The sequence below is a fragment of the Nematocida homosporus genome (assembly GCF_024244095.1).
Source record: "Nematocida homosporus strain JUm1504 chromosome Unknown 4509, whole genome shotgun sequence".
Classification (NCBI taxonomy): domain Eukaryota; kingdom Fungi; phylum Microsporidia; genus Nematocida; species Nematocida homosporus.
Window position 1 is genome coordinate 154,295 of NW_026250686.1, and position 17,079 is coordinate 171,373.

Consider the following 17,079-nt stretch of genomic DNA (forward strand, 5'->3'; position numbering starts at 1 on the left):
CAATATTATCTCTATACCAACTTATACCAACTTATGTCAACTTATACTATCTCAATATAAGTACTTAGAGAAGGACCATATATCCATTTATATAAGCACCAATAGAATGCTTCCCCCACCATATAATCTAAACTCAACTTAACTCAACTTAATACCAATACTAACTCAACACTAACTTAACTTAACTTAACCCACCATATAATCTAAACTCAAGTTAAACCAAACCCAACTCCACCCAACATTAACACTAATCCAACCCAACCTAATCCAAACCCAATACTAAACCCAACCAAATACTAAACTCAACTTAACCCAAACCAATCCAAACTTAACCCCACTCAACCCACACCACCCCACTTAACTTTATGTATTTGATTAATATACAAGATTAACCAGAGTCAACTAGGCTATTTTTAGCCTGCTCTTTTTATTTACATGGGAGTCGACCGCATCTTAAGAGATAAGACTAATCTTACTTCTCATTCGAACTCTTCACCAACTAAGTCCACTTCTTTTAAGTCTACTAATCCAATACTAACCCAAACCCAACTTAATCTTAATTCTTCTTCTAATTTAACAAATAATGATAAGATAGAGATTGAAAACGTATTACCATATGAGGAAGAAATAGAGAACAAAACAGAAGAGGTGTTTAATGATAGCAATGTACAACTAGAAGAGTTATTAAGCCCGACTTGTTTTTTTATTTAATGGTAGCTGCCTATTACGTGGTTTTTACTCTCTTAGCAGTAATATTATCTTATCTATACTTCCATTATCGCAAAGCTTGTTGTTTTGAGATAAGAAATAAGCCTATCAAAGGAATTTTACTGGTTAGAACTGATTTGAAAATGTCAAAAGGAAAGTTAGTATCACAAGGCTTACATGCAGCTTATGCAGCAGGTCAAGCCGATCGTAACAATCTTCTCTGTCGGTTATGGCAAACCTTTGGGTATAAGAAGGTCTCTTTACAAGTACCAGACTTAGCTACGATGAAGAATCTAGTAAGTCAGTTTAAGAGGCAAAAGATACCGACTTATCCCATTATTGATGCTGGTAGGACTCAAGTTGAGCCTAATACATGGACTGTGACATTTGTTGGTCCATACTATGAAGATGAAATAGATAAGATAACGGGTGGGTTAAAGTTGTTATAAATTTGAATTGGGTTAATATTGTTTTGTGTTTTGATTTTGATTTAGATTATGTTGTATTGTTTTGATTTAGATTTAGATTTAGATTTTGACTAGATTATGTTGTATTAGGTTGTTTTGATTTTGATTAGATTATATTATATTAAGTTGCTGTTGTATTGTGTTAAGATGTGCTAAACTACACTCTACTTTACTATACTCTACTATACTCTACTTTACTCTATTCTATTTTACTAAGTTGAGTTAAGTTGATATGTGAGCTAAACAAGACAATGAAGAAGATTGGGTTAAGATGAGGTAGTTAATGTGTTGGGGAATAAGTTGATAGAGATGGTGTGAAATGGAGATTGAGATTGGGGTAAGTAAATGCAGAGATTAGTGAAATTTTTCGAGTATGGGGCGGGTGATTGCTGGTGTTGAATATTTGCCGGTTAATTATCGTTTTGAAATAGATAAGACATTAGTGCAGATACGAAGACGTGGAAGTAAACGTATTGCTTTGCAATTTCCAGAGGGTATTATTCATTTGGCAACGGTTATTTCTGATATAATTAGAGGGGCTAGTGAAGTAGAAGAAGTTGTGATCTTAAGTGATGTGGTTTATGGTGCGTGTTGTTTAGATGATATATCTGCCTTTTTAATTGGTTGTGATTTATTGATTCATTACGGACATTCTTGTCTCTTTGAAATTCCTAAGTCTTTACTGGGAGTAGTTTATGTCTTTGTGGAAATCTCCTTTGCAGTTGAACATTGTGTGGCTATGGCTTTACAACACTTAGATTGTACGGACTTGTCAGTGCTAGGCACAATTCAGTACAGTGGAGCAGTAAGAAGAATTAGAAGGATTATTCAAGAGACTGTTCAACGACGGATAGGTGAAAATAGAGATAAGATCAGTGAAAATAGAAATGGGATGGAAGGGAGTAGTAAAGAGTGTAAGAATGCGTGTAGTAGTGAGGGAGTGGTTGTACCACGTATAATGCCCCTTAGTCCGGGTGAAGTACTAGGGTGTACATCTCCGGCAGTTAAGACGGGTAATTTACTGTTTGTAGCTGAAGGCCGGTTTCATTTAGAAAGCACTATGATACATAATCCGCATAGGAAGTTCTTCCGGTACTGTCCAGCCACTAAGACCTTAACCGAAGAGAAGCACGATTATACTCAATTTAGAACAATCAGAAGACAGCAGCAGTTGAAGGCATTGGAGTGCCAGCAATTCTTGGTGATTTTCGGGACACTAGGCCGGCAAGGTGGCCAGATGATTCTAAAACGAGTACTTGCTTCTTTAAAGGCACATAATCGGGCCTTTACTTGCGCTTACTTATCAGAGATAGACGAAACATTCATGGACTCGGTTGATAAAAACACAGCAATTATTGAGATTGCGTGTCCTAGGATAGCTATTGATTGGGGGACTACTTTTGAACAGCCACTTCTGACTCCTTTTGAGTACTTTACTCTTGAACAGGAAGTAGCCGACTACCCCATGGACTATTACGCCCGTGATGGCCAAGAAAAGCCCTGGCGTATTTACCAATCGCAATAAACAGCACACACATTAAGTTATTATAGTATTGAGTTGAGTTGAGTTGGGTTTGGGTTTGGGTTGAGTTGAGTTGAGTTAGTGTTAGTGCTTAGATGGAGTTATATTTAGATGATATTGGTATCTGCCGGGCTAGTGGTTGACTTGCTAAAGATATGCTCCGAATGAAAACTAACTCAGTACCAAACTAAGTGATCTAGTCGCACCAATAGGTATGTAAACACTTACCTATACTATGGGGCTACAACCCATCACTCCCAATTTACATCCCCACGGGACCTTCTACCATCACTAATACCACGAGAACCAATCATTTTACATCAACAAGTAAATACCACCCAATTCAACATCTTACCACACCACATCACACCTTACCTGAACAATAACATTAACATTAACAATATTTCCTTATCTTATCTAATTGCCAACCCAAAACCAACTTAACTACCATATAAATAGCAACTTAAACTTAACTTAGCCCAATTCAAAACATAACTTAACTAACACATTTACTATAAACAACACCACACAACTACTGATCTTATCTTGTATGGCTATTGGGTTACTAGCTGGTAGTTCTATTTGACCCAAGGAGATTGGATATTTTTTATGTGGATGCTTACGTTCGTAACTTGGTCTGGACTTGAAAGTCAATTTACCACTATCTTTTGGGTTGTTGGGATGCTAGTTACTCTGGTCACAGGGTTTGTGACTTATCGGGCCTTTAAACGGAGTAGTGCGGTTGTTCCTGACGCATTAGAGACAGAAGAGATTGTAGATGTTTCACCTGTAGAAACAAGTGGACTCTTCGCCTTCTTTGCTGATGATACATCTCTTTTTGGACCGGCAGCAACCACTACTAGAGATATTGTTATTTCTTCGGGAGAGGTGATCTACTATCTAGTTAGTGGCTTAGTGGAAGTGCATTATCGTGGTGTAGCTGTAGTTGCCCATGAAAGAGACTTCTTTGCCACAACTACGCAATGGATTGTCAATCCTTTAGCTAAATCAGAAATATCGTATGTCTTGAAGGCCAAAAGTGTCTTTTACCACACTAGTCAACTAACTAGTCCAGAACTACGCTATGTACTCCTTACTAAGTTCTTTCGGGGTACACTTTATACTCTACTGAACTATGCCGGGGCTGCTCCTGAGCCTTATGACTTACGAACTCTACCCGACGCAGCTGACTTGGCCAAACTAGATGATCAGAGTTTACTAGCACAACTACAGAAGAACGTACCACTTGGTCGACGAGTGAAATCTGTACGCCGGCAAAAGGATCCAGTTCATCTTTCACCCAATGGAGTCTATTTGGTCTTAGCTGGGCAGCCGACTCTATTTTATGGTGAGTACAGTCGTGATGTAGAGGTTGGTTGTGTCTTTGGAGTCCTTAATCGAGTGAGTCGTTTAGAAGCTGAGCGACGGTTAGTGGGTGAGTGTGAGGTTTTAGAAGTGATTATGGGCGCACCAGATCCACGTGGGGAAGGTTTACTGGCGATAGCTAAAGAGTATGTTGACCAGGCTTCAGATATTCTGCAGATTACTGATGCTTCAGTGCACTGGCGTATTATTCAGCCGGGCGAACGTATTTCAGTAAACCAACCTAGTCGTTCGGTTAAGATCGTGGGGTGTGGGTACTTCTTGAAAGAAGGAGATATTAAGTACTTTGGCATTGGATCGGGTCGTATTTTGTTTGAAAGAGAAGCCGTACTTGGTTTGGAGTCGCCTTATATTGCCATTGCGACTCGGTGTTCTGAGATTATTGAAATTCCACCGGCTTACATAACAGCGATGTTAACTCTGTTCCATGAAGCAGCACCTCGGTTATATCGCGGGGCTTTATCTCGAGCTACACAGCAAGAGCATTTAGATAGGCCGCGGGTGATAGTTTTTGCTCCGGCTGATCCGGTGGTGACCCAAATAGAGATATTTACGCACTTTTTGAATGCCGAGATTAACCAGAGCGATACATGTACGGTTCTTTCTTCTACGGCTTTAGAGAAGGGTTTAGGCCCTGTTTATTCTTCTTCTTCGGCACCGGTAGCTATAATTAGTCTCTTATCTTACTTGCAAAGTGAGTACTCTTATGTTTTACTGCCGATTGTAGCTAAACCAGCGGAAGATTCAACAACAGCTGCTTTAAGATTAGCTGAGATAGTCTTTTATTTAGTTGTTAATGGCGATAGTCTTGATAGTGAGATAGAAAGAGTTTGGTGTAAGGTTGATACGGTTGTCCTTCATAGAGATAGTAAGAAACAAGTCGTGGGTGGACGATGGCGCGGACAGAGACACCATTTAGAGTTTCCTTCAATTGATGTACCGGCTAGTGTAGTGATTGGGTTTAGTGAGAAGGAAGAGTATGCCCATCGCACGCACTGTGCCTTTACGGAAGCTTCACCCCATCCTTTAGTCCCGGTCTTCCCGTTGAGTGATATGAAGCGGTTCTTGCGCACACTTAAAGGTGAGAATGTTGGACTAGTTTTGGGCGGTGGAGGTGCCCGGGGTATAGCTCATATTGGGATTATTCAAGCCTTAGAAGAAGCAGGTATTCCTATTGATGCCGTTGGTGGTACTTCTATGGGTGCTTTTGTTGGGGCGCTTTATGCCATTGGCTGCAATAATGCCGAAGTGTTTAGTCGGGCTAAGAAGTTCGCTCGCTTATTCGGGAGTATTTGGCATATAGTAATGGACTTAACCTATCCTATTTGCTCAATGTTCTCTGGGAAGACCTTTAACTGGGTACTGACCCGGATCTTCAAGAAACGCAAGATAGAGGACTTATGGCTGCCGTACTACTGTGTGACTACCGACATTCTTAAGATTGAGGAGCGGGTGCATAAGTTTGGCTTGCTTTGGCGGTATGTTAGAGCAAGTATGAGTTTATCTGGGTACTTACCACCATTATGTGATCGAGACTCGTTCTTACTTGATGGTGGGTATGTGAACAATGTTCCAGCCGATGCCATGCGCTCAATGGGAATTAGAAATATTATAGCCGTTGATGTGGGCAGTGAGGTTGATTCGAATTATTATAACTATGGGGATAGTTTAAATGGGTTCTATATTCTCTTTCAAAAGCTATTTGGCACCAAACGGTTCTTATCTCTGACCGAAATTCAGTACCGCTTATCTTACATCACTAGTTCGCATAAAGAGAAGTCTTTGCGCTCGGATGTATCAGTGAAGTACATTCGGCCGGACTTAACCGGGTACAAGACCATGAACTTTGGCCAGTTTGATGAGATAGTAGCGCATGGGTACCAGCATGGCCGCAAGGTCATAGAAGAATGGAAGAAGACCGGGGAATTTGATGAGCTCACTCAGCACAGCCGTATCCAACGCTAATACGTAAGTGTAGTATTGGGTTAGCATTGGGTTAGGTGCATTAGAGTTAAGTGATATAGAATGAGTTGAGTTAAGATAAAAGGAGACAAGATAACAATATAAAGAGTAGAATGTGTATTAAGATATTTTGGTATAATTTAACAACTTTTGATATAATTTGATCTAACTTAATTTAATGTAGTATGCCATGATTTGATAATAAAATCAGAAACAGCCTCCCTCAACTCCAACTCAACCCCAACTCAACCCCATCCCATCCTAACCCAATTACAACTTAATCTAAATCCAATTGAATGTTAAAATAAATAGCAACTCTACACTTTTGAATGTTCATTCTGAAGAGTTACAATCTTTATTTCTCCGTAGGGAATTGTTTGTTCAGCTTTGATTTTACCTTCAGTAATTGAGATAAGCATAGATAGAAAATCGGCTAGAGCTGGATTGACTGTTGGTCCTGAGATCATCGATCTGTCTATTAGAAAAGAGCGCGAGTCAGATGTATCTAGTAAAGGAAAGTGCTCAGTGCCTAAACTGCCGCCTCGAGGTGCTTCAATTGAGGAAATATCTATCTCACTAGTTGGGAACTCAATAAAGCTTAGACGACCGAAACTATCCTCCTCTGAGACTAGCCAACTATGTCTTTGGCCAAAGAGAGAGCAAACCTTCTTCTTAGGCGGCAGTGTTACTATCTTAAGATCAATACGTAAAAGATCAATTCGTCTATCTAGTCGATCAGGCGTGTGTTTAGGTAGTTCAGCCGGACCTGCCATTGAAGTATTCAGAAGTAAACTACTATATGCCCGGGCAACTTCAACCGCTTCAACTGTTTCATAGCGAGTAGTAGTGGTAGTGGGTACAGAAGCAGAACAACTAAGGAAAAGAGCCGGATTAATGGAAAGAGTTACTCGCTCCATCGGCACTGCAAACACACGGTCTCTTTCTCGGACAAGTCGTGTTAGCTTGAACAAGCGCAGCAAATCAGCGTGAATCAACTGGTAGTGCATGCGCACACTATGAACTAAAGTCAAAGCCAAACGAGACCAGAGTCGCAAAGACAACTGACTACGCTGTAATTCATTAGCACCTGCTCTCAGTACCTCAAGAGGAACAGTAGCAGTCGTACGCCGTCGTGCACATGAATAAATATACAATTTAGATAGCAGACTATCTCTAGCTAGGAAAGCCAGAGGAAAGAACATAGTATCTCAATTCGAACCCTATTTATAGACAGGTTTATTAAACAAGCCGGCCAATTACCCTCTTGGGTAGTCACAAGTGCCGCTTTTAATCAAAGGATGGAAAATCGGTCTATTGTTTGTAAACATGACGGGATCATTGTTTGGCTATAGGGAGAGTTCAGGCCAGGAAGTGGATGGAACCACTGATAATTATATCCAGTCGAAGACTTTACATCTTATCAACGAAGCCGACGAACCATCTCTTACTCACTTTCTTTTGGCCGCGCATACAACCTCTTTATCTGCGACCGAGAAAGAAGCATGTGCAGCCGGCCTATGGGACCGCATACGACAAAAGAAAGACTCGCTCAAGATTACCCAAATGATGCTACGCATCTTTTCCTTATTATCCGAACAGCCAACTCCCGAAGTAGTCCAGTTCTTCTTAGAAGCCTTAGAAAAGCCCATCACTAATGATACCGAAAGAGTTATTTGGAAGAACCAAGTCCTAGAATCCGCATTACATCTAAGCCACCGCCATCCCCAACCATTCCAAGCCGATCTTGAGTTTTTCAAAGCCGTACAAGACCATCTAACTATCTCCCCCCGCAAAACTCTAGCCCTTCTCATCTGTTTAGTCACAGCCAGCACCTACAAGCTAATAGACAAACCAGCCATTGAACAACTCCAACATAAAAGCAAAGGTTCACTCCTAGTTAATTGTGAAGTTCTCCTGGCGTACATTGAAGGGTACCAACTCATGGGTCAAAGTCCCGAACTTGATGAACAAGTCTATGAAAAGCGACTAGCCCTCCCCTGGGACAAGAGAAAGCTCAGTTACTTTCCATTACAATCACTCAACTTGAAAGTCCTCGTTGATTCATTACTACAAAAGAAGAGTGCCCCATTAGTCTTCCCCGCTCTAGCTTTCCTCGTTTCCGCATCTGCCGGCAGTGTCGCCCAGTACTTACTCGATACCGGCGACTTCCATAAGATTACTCGAGAAGCTCTATCCAGTACAGGCAAGGACAGATTACGTATAGAGCACTTTCTTATCTTAGTTTTAGAAACCAGCCGCCGAGCCGCCACGGCCATAGCTGAAGAAGGCTATGTTGATAATATTATCAAACGTCTAGAGATCAAAATGGACAATGGCATTCTTGATGGCGAAGTTTATTCATTCCTTTGTCTCCTCCGGCTACTCGCCCGCACACCCCAAATCATCAGCAGTTTCATGTCAACCTTCCAAGTCATTAACCTAATTGAACGTCTAGCCGCCAATGCTAGCAAGCTCCACCACAAAGACAGTTATTCCAGTCTAACCCAATCCATTTGCCAGTACCTCAAACTCATTGGCAATTTAGTTCTCTTCAGCCATCGTTGGAAAGAGATAGCCATCGACTCTATTTTCCCATACATAAGCAACTACCTCCACCATCCCGAGTTTTCGATTGAAGCTCTCACGTTCATCAAAATGCATCTCTATGAATGCAAAGAAGACCTTCTACCTCGCATTTACCGCGCCCTCCCCAAATCCTTCTTTGAGAAGACCAACTGGACCAAGCCCGAAAGACTCGAGTACTACCGCATTTACCGCAACTTGATCTGTGTAGCCCGCAACCTCCCAGAAATTGGCCAACTAGTTACTCGTCTCATCAACGAAACTCTCCGACTAACCGAGTCTTTTACTGCCCCACAAGCCAGTATTGATCCCATTGATATCGACCTATCAAGTGAACTTCTTTTCATTCTAGCCAACATTGCCGTTATTACACAAGAAAAAGCCCTCCATCCCCATCTTATTTCCGCCGCCATAGATCTAGCCGCAATCTCCCCATCTCTAACTATCCCCTTCATCTGGTACTTAACTAACATCACCTGGAACAACCCCAGCATTATTCCTCTTCTCCTTACCTACAACATCCAAAGCATTCTCCAGTCGAAAAAGACCACCGACCCCGACATCAACGAACGCATCAACCAACTTTCCACCTTCATCAAAAAGAACGCCCACCACCGCCATCCCCAACCCGTCCAATAAATCCTAACCCCATCCCAAACACTTATCTTATTATCTAAGTAGCCATCTAAATAGCCATCTAAGTAACCATTTAAGTAGCTATCTAACCCAACCATTTAAGTAGCTATCTAACCCAACTACAACATCATATTAGTATGGTATTAGCATGGTATTGGTAGAGTATTACTAATTTAACACACCTCACCCCACATAACCCAATATCAACCCCATATCAACCCATACTAAACCCAACCTAAACTAACACATAACGTAAGCCTAACATAAGTTGCCTACTAACCTAACCCCATATCAACCCAATATCAAACACAACACATAACATAACGTAAACCATCTACCAAACTCAACCCAATACCAAACTAAACCCAATATCAACCAAATACTAAACCAAACCCAACCCAACCCCATTCAATTAGTTATTATCTTTATTGTGATTTTATCTGGGCATGTTCTCTTTGTACTCCAGACACGAAAACTCTTCCTCTTCAAACCCGGCCAGACCCCGTTTCAAAGGAGCAGCTACTCGCCGTCTTTCTTCCGTACCCCGAATTGGCTCATTAACAATGCACCGCATACTTGCCGGCTTAAACATCTGTGTTAAAGTATCCACTGAATATATCTCATCAATATAAGCATAAGGATGTCCCCCAATCTTAGCTATCAAGGCACAAGCATGCGAACAAGGATAACTCATCTCCTGAAACTTCATACAAGAACATACACGCAATCTTAAATCAACATAAAACCTTAAATTACCTCCCGCATAAACTATCCCTTGCCCCTGCTCCTCCTCATCACTTAACTTCCGAGGATCTATCCATGAAGCCTTACAAACACCTCCTGGTGCCCGACCTACATCCACTTCATAATTCCCAGCTTTACTCACATTAATATCCATCGCCTTATTAATTGCATCCCCAAAACGAGCCCGATCAGTCGCTTTCTTACTAGCCAACTCCGAATGAGCAATCGTCTCTTTCTTCTTCACAGCATTATCACAAATCATCTTAATCCCCATACATAACGTATCTACTAAAGATAAAGTAAACATTTCCTGAATTGACTCCAACTCAGCCGCACTTGTATTATTCTTGTTATACAATGGGAACCCACATAAATACTTAGCCCACATACTAGTAGGTAACGAACTTAATAAAGATAATAAAGAAGGAACATTCTTAGCCTTCACTTTCCGGTAATACATCATAAAAGTAGCTAAATCAGGACTATTACATAAAGACCAAATCAGACCAATTGTACTAGGACAAGGATAAGTAGCAAAGATCTCCTTACATAAACTCCGAGTCCGCAAGAATAAACTCACTCGATTACCTCCAGCCGCTAAACCATCCAGTTCTCCCGCTCTAATAGACTCCTCAATATCAAAATGACCAGACCAAGGACCTTCTCCTCCTCCTCCTTCACTTCCTCTACTACTACTACTTCCTCTACTGCTTCCACCACTACTACCCAACCCATTACCACCACCCATACTCAACCCATTCTTCTTCTGAATCTCCTTCTGAATCTCTTCTACGGTACTGTGTGAGTCTTCCCAGTCCATGAGAAGTACACCCGTATCTATAACGGCTAGTAACTCTTTAATAAACCCAATCCAACCCTCTTTCCGAGGACAGTATTCAGGAACACAAAATATAGATAAGATATAAGGCGTATCAAAAGCATCATAACTAGTAGCAACAAAGGCATATCCGGCATGTTCTCTGATTTCATTATGTCTTTGATAACAACTTAACTCAATAATAGGTCGAGAGTACTTATAAACATGTAAAGATAAGCTACTAGCATAAAAAAGAGTATCTAAACCAGGTCCACTCGTATCAAAAGCACTCAAAGTCTTAACAACTCTTCTAATAAACCCTTGTTCAACTGGTAAATTATACCCCTGTTCAACCCAACTACTTAGAACTTGCTTAAAGTTAGATGCCCTAGTAATATCTTCAGGGTTTAAGTACTTATTCTCAGCAATAGCATTAAGAAGAGATTCTTCTACAGCTGATTCTTCCCCTACTTCTTCCCCTAGTACTTCTTGTTTAGCCCGCCAGGCAGCTAAGTATCCTATCTTAATCCCTCTTCTTAAAGAGATACGATTGATTATCTGACCAACTCTAGTTTCCAAAACATCAGGCATATCTCTGAGTTCATCAGCAATATACCTGGAAGAAGACTGAATAGAACAAGAACTCTGTTGCGGACAGTTATGCATGTTTTTGAGTTTCTTTATCACAAACATGTTATCTTTCTTACGTAAAGCTGCCGTTATAATGGCATCACAACCATGGCTACGTCTTTCCTTACACTGAATAGTGTACTTTTTTGGTGTACTATCTGTAGTTTCAAAATTGAAATTGTTATCTACGGCATACATTCTGATAGCATTCTGAGCTTCGTTTTTTGATTTAAATACGTCTCCGACTGAAAGTTGCATGCTTAAAAAATTTGGCTAATCGGCTGGTGTATTTTGAAGATTGTTTTCTTGATGGTAGATACAACAAGATTTTGACTTTTTGCGGTTGAGGTGTTCGTTATCGATAGTGTCTGGGGTGAAAGAAACACGTTTTCTTGGTTGGGCAGCTCTGAGTCTGAAAGTACGACGGGTTAAAGAGAGAGTTTGTGGTGTTGTAGTTGTAGACATAGTTAGATTCAGATTTGGGGTTAAATAAAAATAGGATTAGATTGAGTTGAGTGGAGTTGAGTGGAGTTTGGTTTGGTTTAGGTGGAGTTGTACTAAATACTAACTTAATAGGTATTCTAGTGAAGATATGTCTTGGGGTATGAGTTGGGGTTGTTTATTGAGTAAATATGGATGGGTTGAAATGTGATGACGTCATATTGAGTTAGTATTTGTTGGGTTGGTATTTAGTTTGGGATTTGAGTTGGTTTAGTATTTGAGTTAGTATTTGGATTGGTTTAGTATTTGAGTTAGTATTTGAGTTTAGTTTAGTTTTAGATTGGTATTAGTCTAAGTACTGTTAATACTAAGTAGTGTGTAGCTGGTTAGTAATCAGACTGATCGTGGTAGTATTGAGATAGTATAGTGGTAGTATTGAGATAGTATTGTGGTAGTATAGAGATGGTATTGAGATAGCATTTGATTATACAAGTAATATGATATGTGTATGTAAGTAATTAGATGTTAATTGTGTGCTTTATTGTCTATGGGGTATGATATTTATTCACTTGTTGGCTTATAATAGTTTAATTGAACTTAGCTTGGGTTGGTTTTATTAAAATTGGCACCTCTTATTGATTGATTAATAGTCGGTATATAGTAATACTATACCATTGCAAGAGTATTGGGTTAGTAGAGAAATTGAGTCATATCAAATACTAACTCAAACTAACTCAAACTAACTCAGTAGTAGTCGGATTATTAAAATTTGAGTATGACGTCATCCTCAGACTTATTACTGTGGTAGGCATATATTAGGTTGGGATTGTGTTGGGTTGGGATTGGGTTGGGATTGTGTTGGGTTGGTAGTGAATTAGAACTCTTACTTAACATTATAGACTAGATTAGATTAAAGTATAAACAAGAAGCGATTTAATAAATCCATGGTAGCTTTTTGGCCCGACTAAAGTAAGTATAAGTTAATCTACTACTTTTATACAACTCTTATACCACCCTACACCACTTTATAGTAACTTAGCCAAAGCAGTTGATAAGATAGTAATTAGATAAATAAACACCAACACAATACTGATATAGTATAGGATCTATATAGTTTAATAACAACGCAGTGACTTATCATATCACAACTCAACACAACACAACTCAACCCAACTCAATCGGAGATTAGGTGGTAGAGATGAGTCATTCGGCGGAGGATTGGAAAGTATCGGATGGAAGTAGTGAGAGAGTTAGTATATTCAGTAGTGGCAAAGACCCGTTTGTTTTGGAAAGCTAGATTTTGGAGGTAGTTAAGTCGTTGCTGGATTTCAGCGGGCGAGGCTTGGAAAGAAAAGATCCGATTAAGAATAATAGTTGATTCGGGGATAGGTTGAGTAAGAATAGTACTGAGTGCTTCAGGTAGAACATGAACTAAACGAAGAGAAGAAGGAAGTTCATTAGGACATGGTTCAATTGGCAGAAAGTATTCACATTCTAAATCAATCAACAGAATATCAGTCTTAGGAGGAAAGAGAGAAAGAAGAGAATAAACTGTCTGGCCTATCCCAATCACAACAATAGCAACTTCCATTCAAGGACTAAAGATAGAAAAAGTAAAGATACAAAATTGAGTTAGTTTGAGTTAAGTTGAGTTAAGTTGAGTTGAGTTGGTAGTTGAGTTAAGTTAAGTTAAGTTGAGTTGGTAGTTGGGTGAGTTTGTGTTGTGTTGTGTTAAGTTGAGTTGATGTGAGGTGGGATATGATAGGAGATACCATTTAAATGACAATGTAACAACTAGATAGCAAACTGTGATATCTATAAGATAGCCAAGACCAATTAACATAATACTAACTCAACATAATACTAACTCAACATAATACTAACTCAACTTAACTCAATATAATACTAACTCAAGCAAGTACACTTTTTATTAACAAGACACACTTTTACTAAGATAAGATAAGATAAGATCAAAAAAGTAATCATATCAACAAAGTCAAGAAAGACTTTCCCTATTAAACATAACAAGACAAACTAACTAGAGTGTTTTATTGAATAAGTCAATGAGTTAAGTTAAGTTAAGTTAAGTTTAGTATTGAGATACGATTTGGTATCAGATACTAACTCCACCTAACTCAACCTTCACCCAACTCAATCCAAACCCAACTACAAACTCATTCCTAATTCGTGCAACTTCTCCTGGACCTTCTCCATCGTATTCTCTGGTGAAGTAACCGTTGTACCTACCACTCGTTCATCCCGGGCAATCTCAAAATCATTCCCACCCTCTTGAGTCATATCTCCAAAGAAATAGATCTTATCTATTCCTTCCTTTTCTAAATGCGATAAACAGTACGTCTTGTCCCAACCTTTTGGAAATATATCAATAGATATCTCTCCCCCAATCGAAAAAGTCAACTCTGGAAACTCCCGACTTAATTCCGCCACTAAACCCGCCCTTATCCCTCTTTCCTTATCCAAAGCCGCAAAAGCCTTCCTCTCCGCCTGACTACAAGATCTACCAATAGGAGATACATTCAAAATACAGTTCCGATACTCAATAAAAGTCCCTCTTTTCACCGGTAAATCTATCTCAGATAAGCATTTCAAAATCTTATTAACCAACCGCAAATGTTCCTCCTCACCAACCGCTCCTATATAACTCTGAGCCGAAACTTCAACTCCATTCTTAATGTAATGCAACCCATTCTCCGGGAAGCAATAATCAAACATCTGCAAACACTCACTCCCTAACTGCTCCTTCTGCTTCTCTAAATCCGACCCCCCAACAAACCCCACCAAAACCTTACACCTTAACTTAGCCAAAAATCGCACCATCTCCCTTTTAACTTCACCCCGAGAGGCAGTTAACGTCCCATCTACATCAAACAAAAACAAAATCTTTCCATTTCGGCACTCACCCTCACTTTTTCCTCCACATAAATTTACAGTCCTACTACTACTACTAGCCATTTAATTACAACAAACTACTACTAAATTTTTTTTAACCCTAGCAACAAACCATGGCAGGCAAAGGCAAAGCAAAAGTTTCATCCGTCACTTCTAAAATGAAGTCCAAAAAGTTGCGATCCAAAAAGTCAGCCGATACAATGGAAAAGAAAGAGTTTTACAATTTAGTCCTCCCCAGCTTTTTAGGTCCAAAAGAAGCCGGTCTTACCTTCATAGATAAGAGTCAAGGGACTTACTACGCCCCAGATGCACTTAAAGGCCGTACCTTTGAGGTCAATCAAGCCGATTTAGGTCTTAATAGTACTACTACTACTACTACTACTACTACTAGTGAAGGAGATCAACAGGCTATTAGGAAGTTTAAGTTTGTAGTGGAAGGAGTTAGAGGTAAAGATGCGATGAGTAGTTTTTATGGGATGGAATTGATAAGCGATAAGATCAAAAGTATTCCTAAGAAATGGCATACTTTAATTGAAGCCTGTTTAAAGGTAGAGACTTCAGATGGTTACTTATTAAGAGTCTTTACTATTGCTAATACTAAGCGTAAGCCTAAGGCAGTTAAGAAGAACTGTTATGCGAGTTTAGCTCAAGTTAAAGCGATAAGACAGATAATCTTTAAGATCATTGCTGAAGAGTTAGAGGGATGTTCTATTCAGGAGGTGATGAAGAAGTTAATGGGGGAGAGTATTGGGAGTCGTATTGAGCAGGAGACGTTGCGTATTTATCCGTTGCAAAGTTGTCATGTGAAGAAGGTGAAGGTAGTGAAACGACCGAAGGTGGAAGAGGGTCAGTATGACAGTAAGCAGAGGAGTAAACGGGTGGACATGGTGGCAGACGTACCATGTGCAGCTGAATAAAGCATCTATTACGTTTTAATTATTAGTGTATTTAGATTGGGTTGGGTTGGTTTTTGATTTAGATAAGATATGGTTGTGTTGTGTTTTTGATTTCGTATTTAGATAAGATATGGTTTGGTTTTGATTTGGTTTAGTTTTTGATTTCGTATTTAGATATTAAAAAATTAAGTTATCTACTTATCTATTAAGTTACTGATGATCTACTTAACTCAGACTAGATGTAGGACATAATAAAAAGTTCATCTTAACTAATACGTATTCTATTAAAGATAGTACTTGTTGAATAGGTGTTGAGGTTGTCTATTGAGTGAGTAATGGTTGAGTTGAAATAAGATGACGTCATATTAAGTTGGTGTTAGATTGGTTTAGTAGTAAGTAGTGTAGTATTAAGTAGTGTAGTACTAAGTAGTGTAATAGTGTAGTACTAAGTAGTAAGTAGTGTAGTACTAAGTAGTAAGTAGTGTAGTACTAAGTAGTGTAATAGTAAGTAGTAAGTAGTATAGTACTAAGTAGTAAGTAGTAAGTAGTATAGTACTAAGTAGTGTAATAGTGTAGTGCTAAGTAGTGTAATAGTCAGTAGTAATCAGAGTAGTATTGAGTAGTGTAGTACTGAGTAGTAGCTGACTAGTAATCAGAGTAGTATTATGGTGGTATTTGGTGGCAGTTGGATTAAGACAGTACACTACACTAATACTAAACTTAACTCAACTCAACTCAATACTCAACTCAATACTAAACTCAATAGAATGATGATAAGGTAGAGTTCGTAGTGGTAATGAGGTAGAATTCAAATATAAGTAGGTTTGGGTTGGGATGAGTAGAGGTGGGTATAAATAGGTTGTGATAAGATAAATAAGAAGAGAGATAAGAGATGATTTTCAAAAGATTAGCTGAAAAGATAGAGAGTCATCGGATGGAAGATCTAGTCTTTTTAAAAGCAAGACAGGAAGTCTTACTAGTCTTTATAGCTAAGTATATGAAGAGAGTGCAGATATCAGCTTATGAGTATAGAATAGGGGTGGTTTGGGGTAGCAAAAGATTATGGCTGGCTTATTTTGGTAAGGCATGGGGTAGAGAGATTAATAAGGGACAAAAAGTAGAAGTAATAGGTAAGTTAGTAGAGATAGATAAGAAAAAAACATTCTTATCTTTTTATCTAAAAATAGTATAATATTAAGTTGAGTTAAGTTAAGTTAAGATTGTGTTGGTATTGTGTTGGTATTAAGTTAAGATTGAGTTAAGATAAGATTATATTGGTATGACGTCATATCAAATCCCAACTCAAACCAACTCAATAGTAACTGGTATTATTAAAATTTAAGTATGACGTCATAATGTTGTCTACATTCAATAAATGGG

The 17,079-nt window shown here is 39.1% G+C and overlaps 10 protein-coding genes across 10 annotated transcripts; 6 read left to right on the top strand and 4 right to left on the bottom strand.

Annotated features, from left to right (window-relative positions):
• Positions 1 to 710: 710 nt before the first annotated feature.
• On the top strand, positions 711 to 1,157 carry NEHOM01_0539 (peptidyl-tRNA hydrolase, PTH2 family; the record flags this gene model as incomplete). Its single annotated transcript, XM_051489417.1, has 1 exon — positions 711 to 1,157. The coding sequence occupies one exon, from the start codon at positions 711 to 713 to the stop codon at positions 1,155 to 1,157; it is 447 nt and encodes a 148-aa protein (XP_051345377.1).
• Positions 1,158 to 1,548: 391 nt separating this feature from the next.
• On the top strand, positions 1,549 to 2,700 carry NEHOM01_0540 (2-(3-amino-3-carboxypropyl)histidine synthase; the record flags this gene model as incomplete). Its single annotated transcript, XM_051489418.1, has 1 exon — positions 1,549 to 2,700. The coding sequence occupies one exon, from the start codon at positions 1,549 to 1,551 to the stop codon at positions 2,698 to 2,700; it is 1,152 nt and encodes a 383-aa protein (XP_051345378.1).
• A 612-nt stretch (positions 2,701 to 3,312) lies between these two features.
• Positions 3,313 to 6,045, top strand: NEHOM01_0541 (lysophospholipid hydrolase; the record flags this gene model as incomplete). Its single annotated transcript, XM_051489419.1, has 1 exon — positions 3,313 to 6,045. The coding sequence occupies one exon, from the start codon at positions 3,313 to 3,315 to the stop codon at positions 6,043 to 6,045; it is 2,733 nt and encodes a 910-aa protein (XP_051345379.1).
• Positions 6,046 to 6,359: 314 nt separating this feature from the next.
• NEHOM01_0542 (uncharacterized protein) lies at positions 6,360 to 7,244 on the bottom strand (the record flags this gene model as incomplete). The annotated part of the gene is made up of 1 exon (XM_051489420.1): positions 6,360 to 7,244. One exon carries the CDS (start codon positions 7,242 to 7,244, stop codon positions 6,360 to 6,362), a length of 885 nt encoding a protein of 294 aa, XP_051345380.1.
• Positions 7,245 to 7,368: 124 nt separating this feature from the next.
• NEHOM01_0543 (uncharacterized protein) lies at positions 7,369 to 9,264 on the top strand (the record flags this gene model as incomplete). The annotated part of the gene is made up of 1 exon (XM_051489421.1): positions 7,369 to 9,264. The coding sequence occupies one exon, from the start codon at positions 7,369 to 7,371 to the stop codon at positions 9,262 to 9,264; it is 1,896 nt and encodes a 631-aa protein (XP_051345381.1).
• Positions 9,265 to 9,697: 433 nt separating this feature from the next.
• Positions 9,698 to 11,710, bottom strand: NEHOM01_0544 (uncharacterized protein; the record flags this gene model as incomplete). The annotated part of the gene is made up of 1 exon (XM_051489422.1): positions 9,698 to 11,710. One exon carries the CDS (start codon positions 11,708 to 11,710, stop codon positions 9,698 to 9,700), a length of 2,013 nt encoding a protein of 670 aa, XP_051345382.1.
• Positions 11,711 to 13,067: 1,357 nt separating this feature from the next.
• Positions 13,068 to 13,484, bottom strand: NEHOM01_0545 (uncharacterized protein; the record flags this gene model as incomplete). The annotated part of the gene is made up of 1 exon (XM_051489423.1): positions 13,068 to 13,484. The coding sequence occupies one exon, from the start codon at positions 13,482 to 13,484 to the stop codon at positions 13,068 to 13,070; it is 417 nt and encodes a 138-aa protein (XP_051345383.1).
• Positions 13,485 to 14,059: 575 nt separating this feature from the next.
• Positions 14,060 to 14,866, bottom strand: NEHOM01_0546 (phosphomannomutase; the record flags this gene model as incomplete). Its single annotated transcript, XM_051489424.1, has 1 exon — positions 14,060 to 14,866. The coding sequence occupies one exon, from the start codon at positions 14,864 to 14,866 to the stop codon at positions 14,060 to 14,062; it is 807 nt and encodes a 268-aa protein (XP_051345384.1).
• Positions 14,867 to 14,916: 50 nt separating this feature from the next.
• NEHOM01_0547 (small subunit ribosomal protein S3Ae) lies at positions 14,917 to 15,720 on the top strand (the record flags this gene model as incomplete). The annotated part of the gene is made up of 1 exon (XM_051489425.1): positions 14,917 to 15,720. One exon carries the CDS (start codon positions 14,917 to 14,919, stop codon positions 15,718 to 15,720), a length of 804 nt encoding a protein of 267 aa, XP_051345385.1.
• Positions 15,721 to 16,591: 871 nt separating this feature from the next.
• On the top strand, positions 16,592 to 16,891 carry NEHOM01_0548 (uncharacterized protein; the record flags this gene model as incomplete). The annotated part of the gene is made up of 1 exon (XM_051489426.1): positions 16,592 to 16,891. One exon carries the CDS (start codon positions 16,592 to 16,594, stop codon positions 16,889 to 16,891), a length of 300 nt encoding a protein of 99 aa, XP_051345386.1.
• Positions 16,892 to 17,079: the final 188 nt, after the last annotated feature.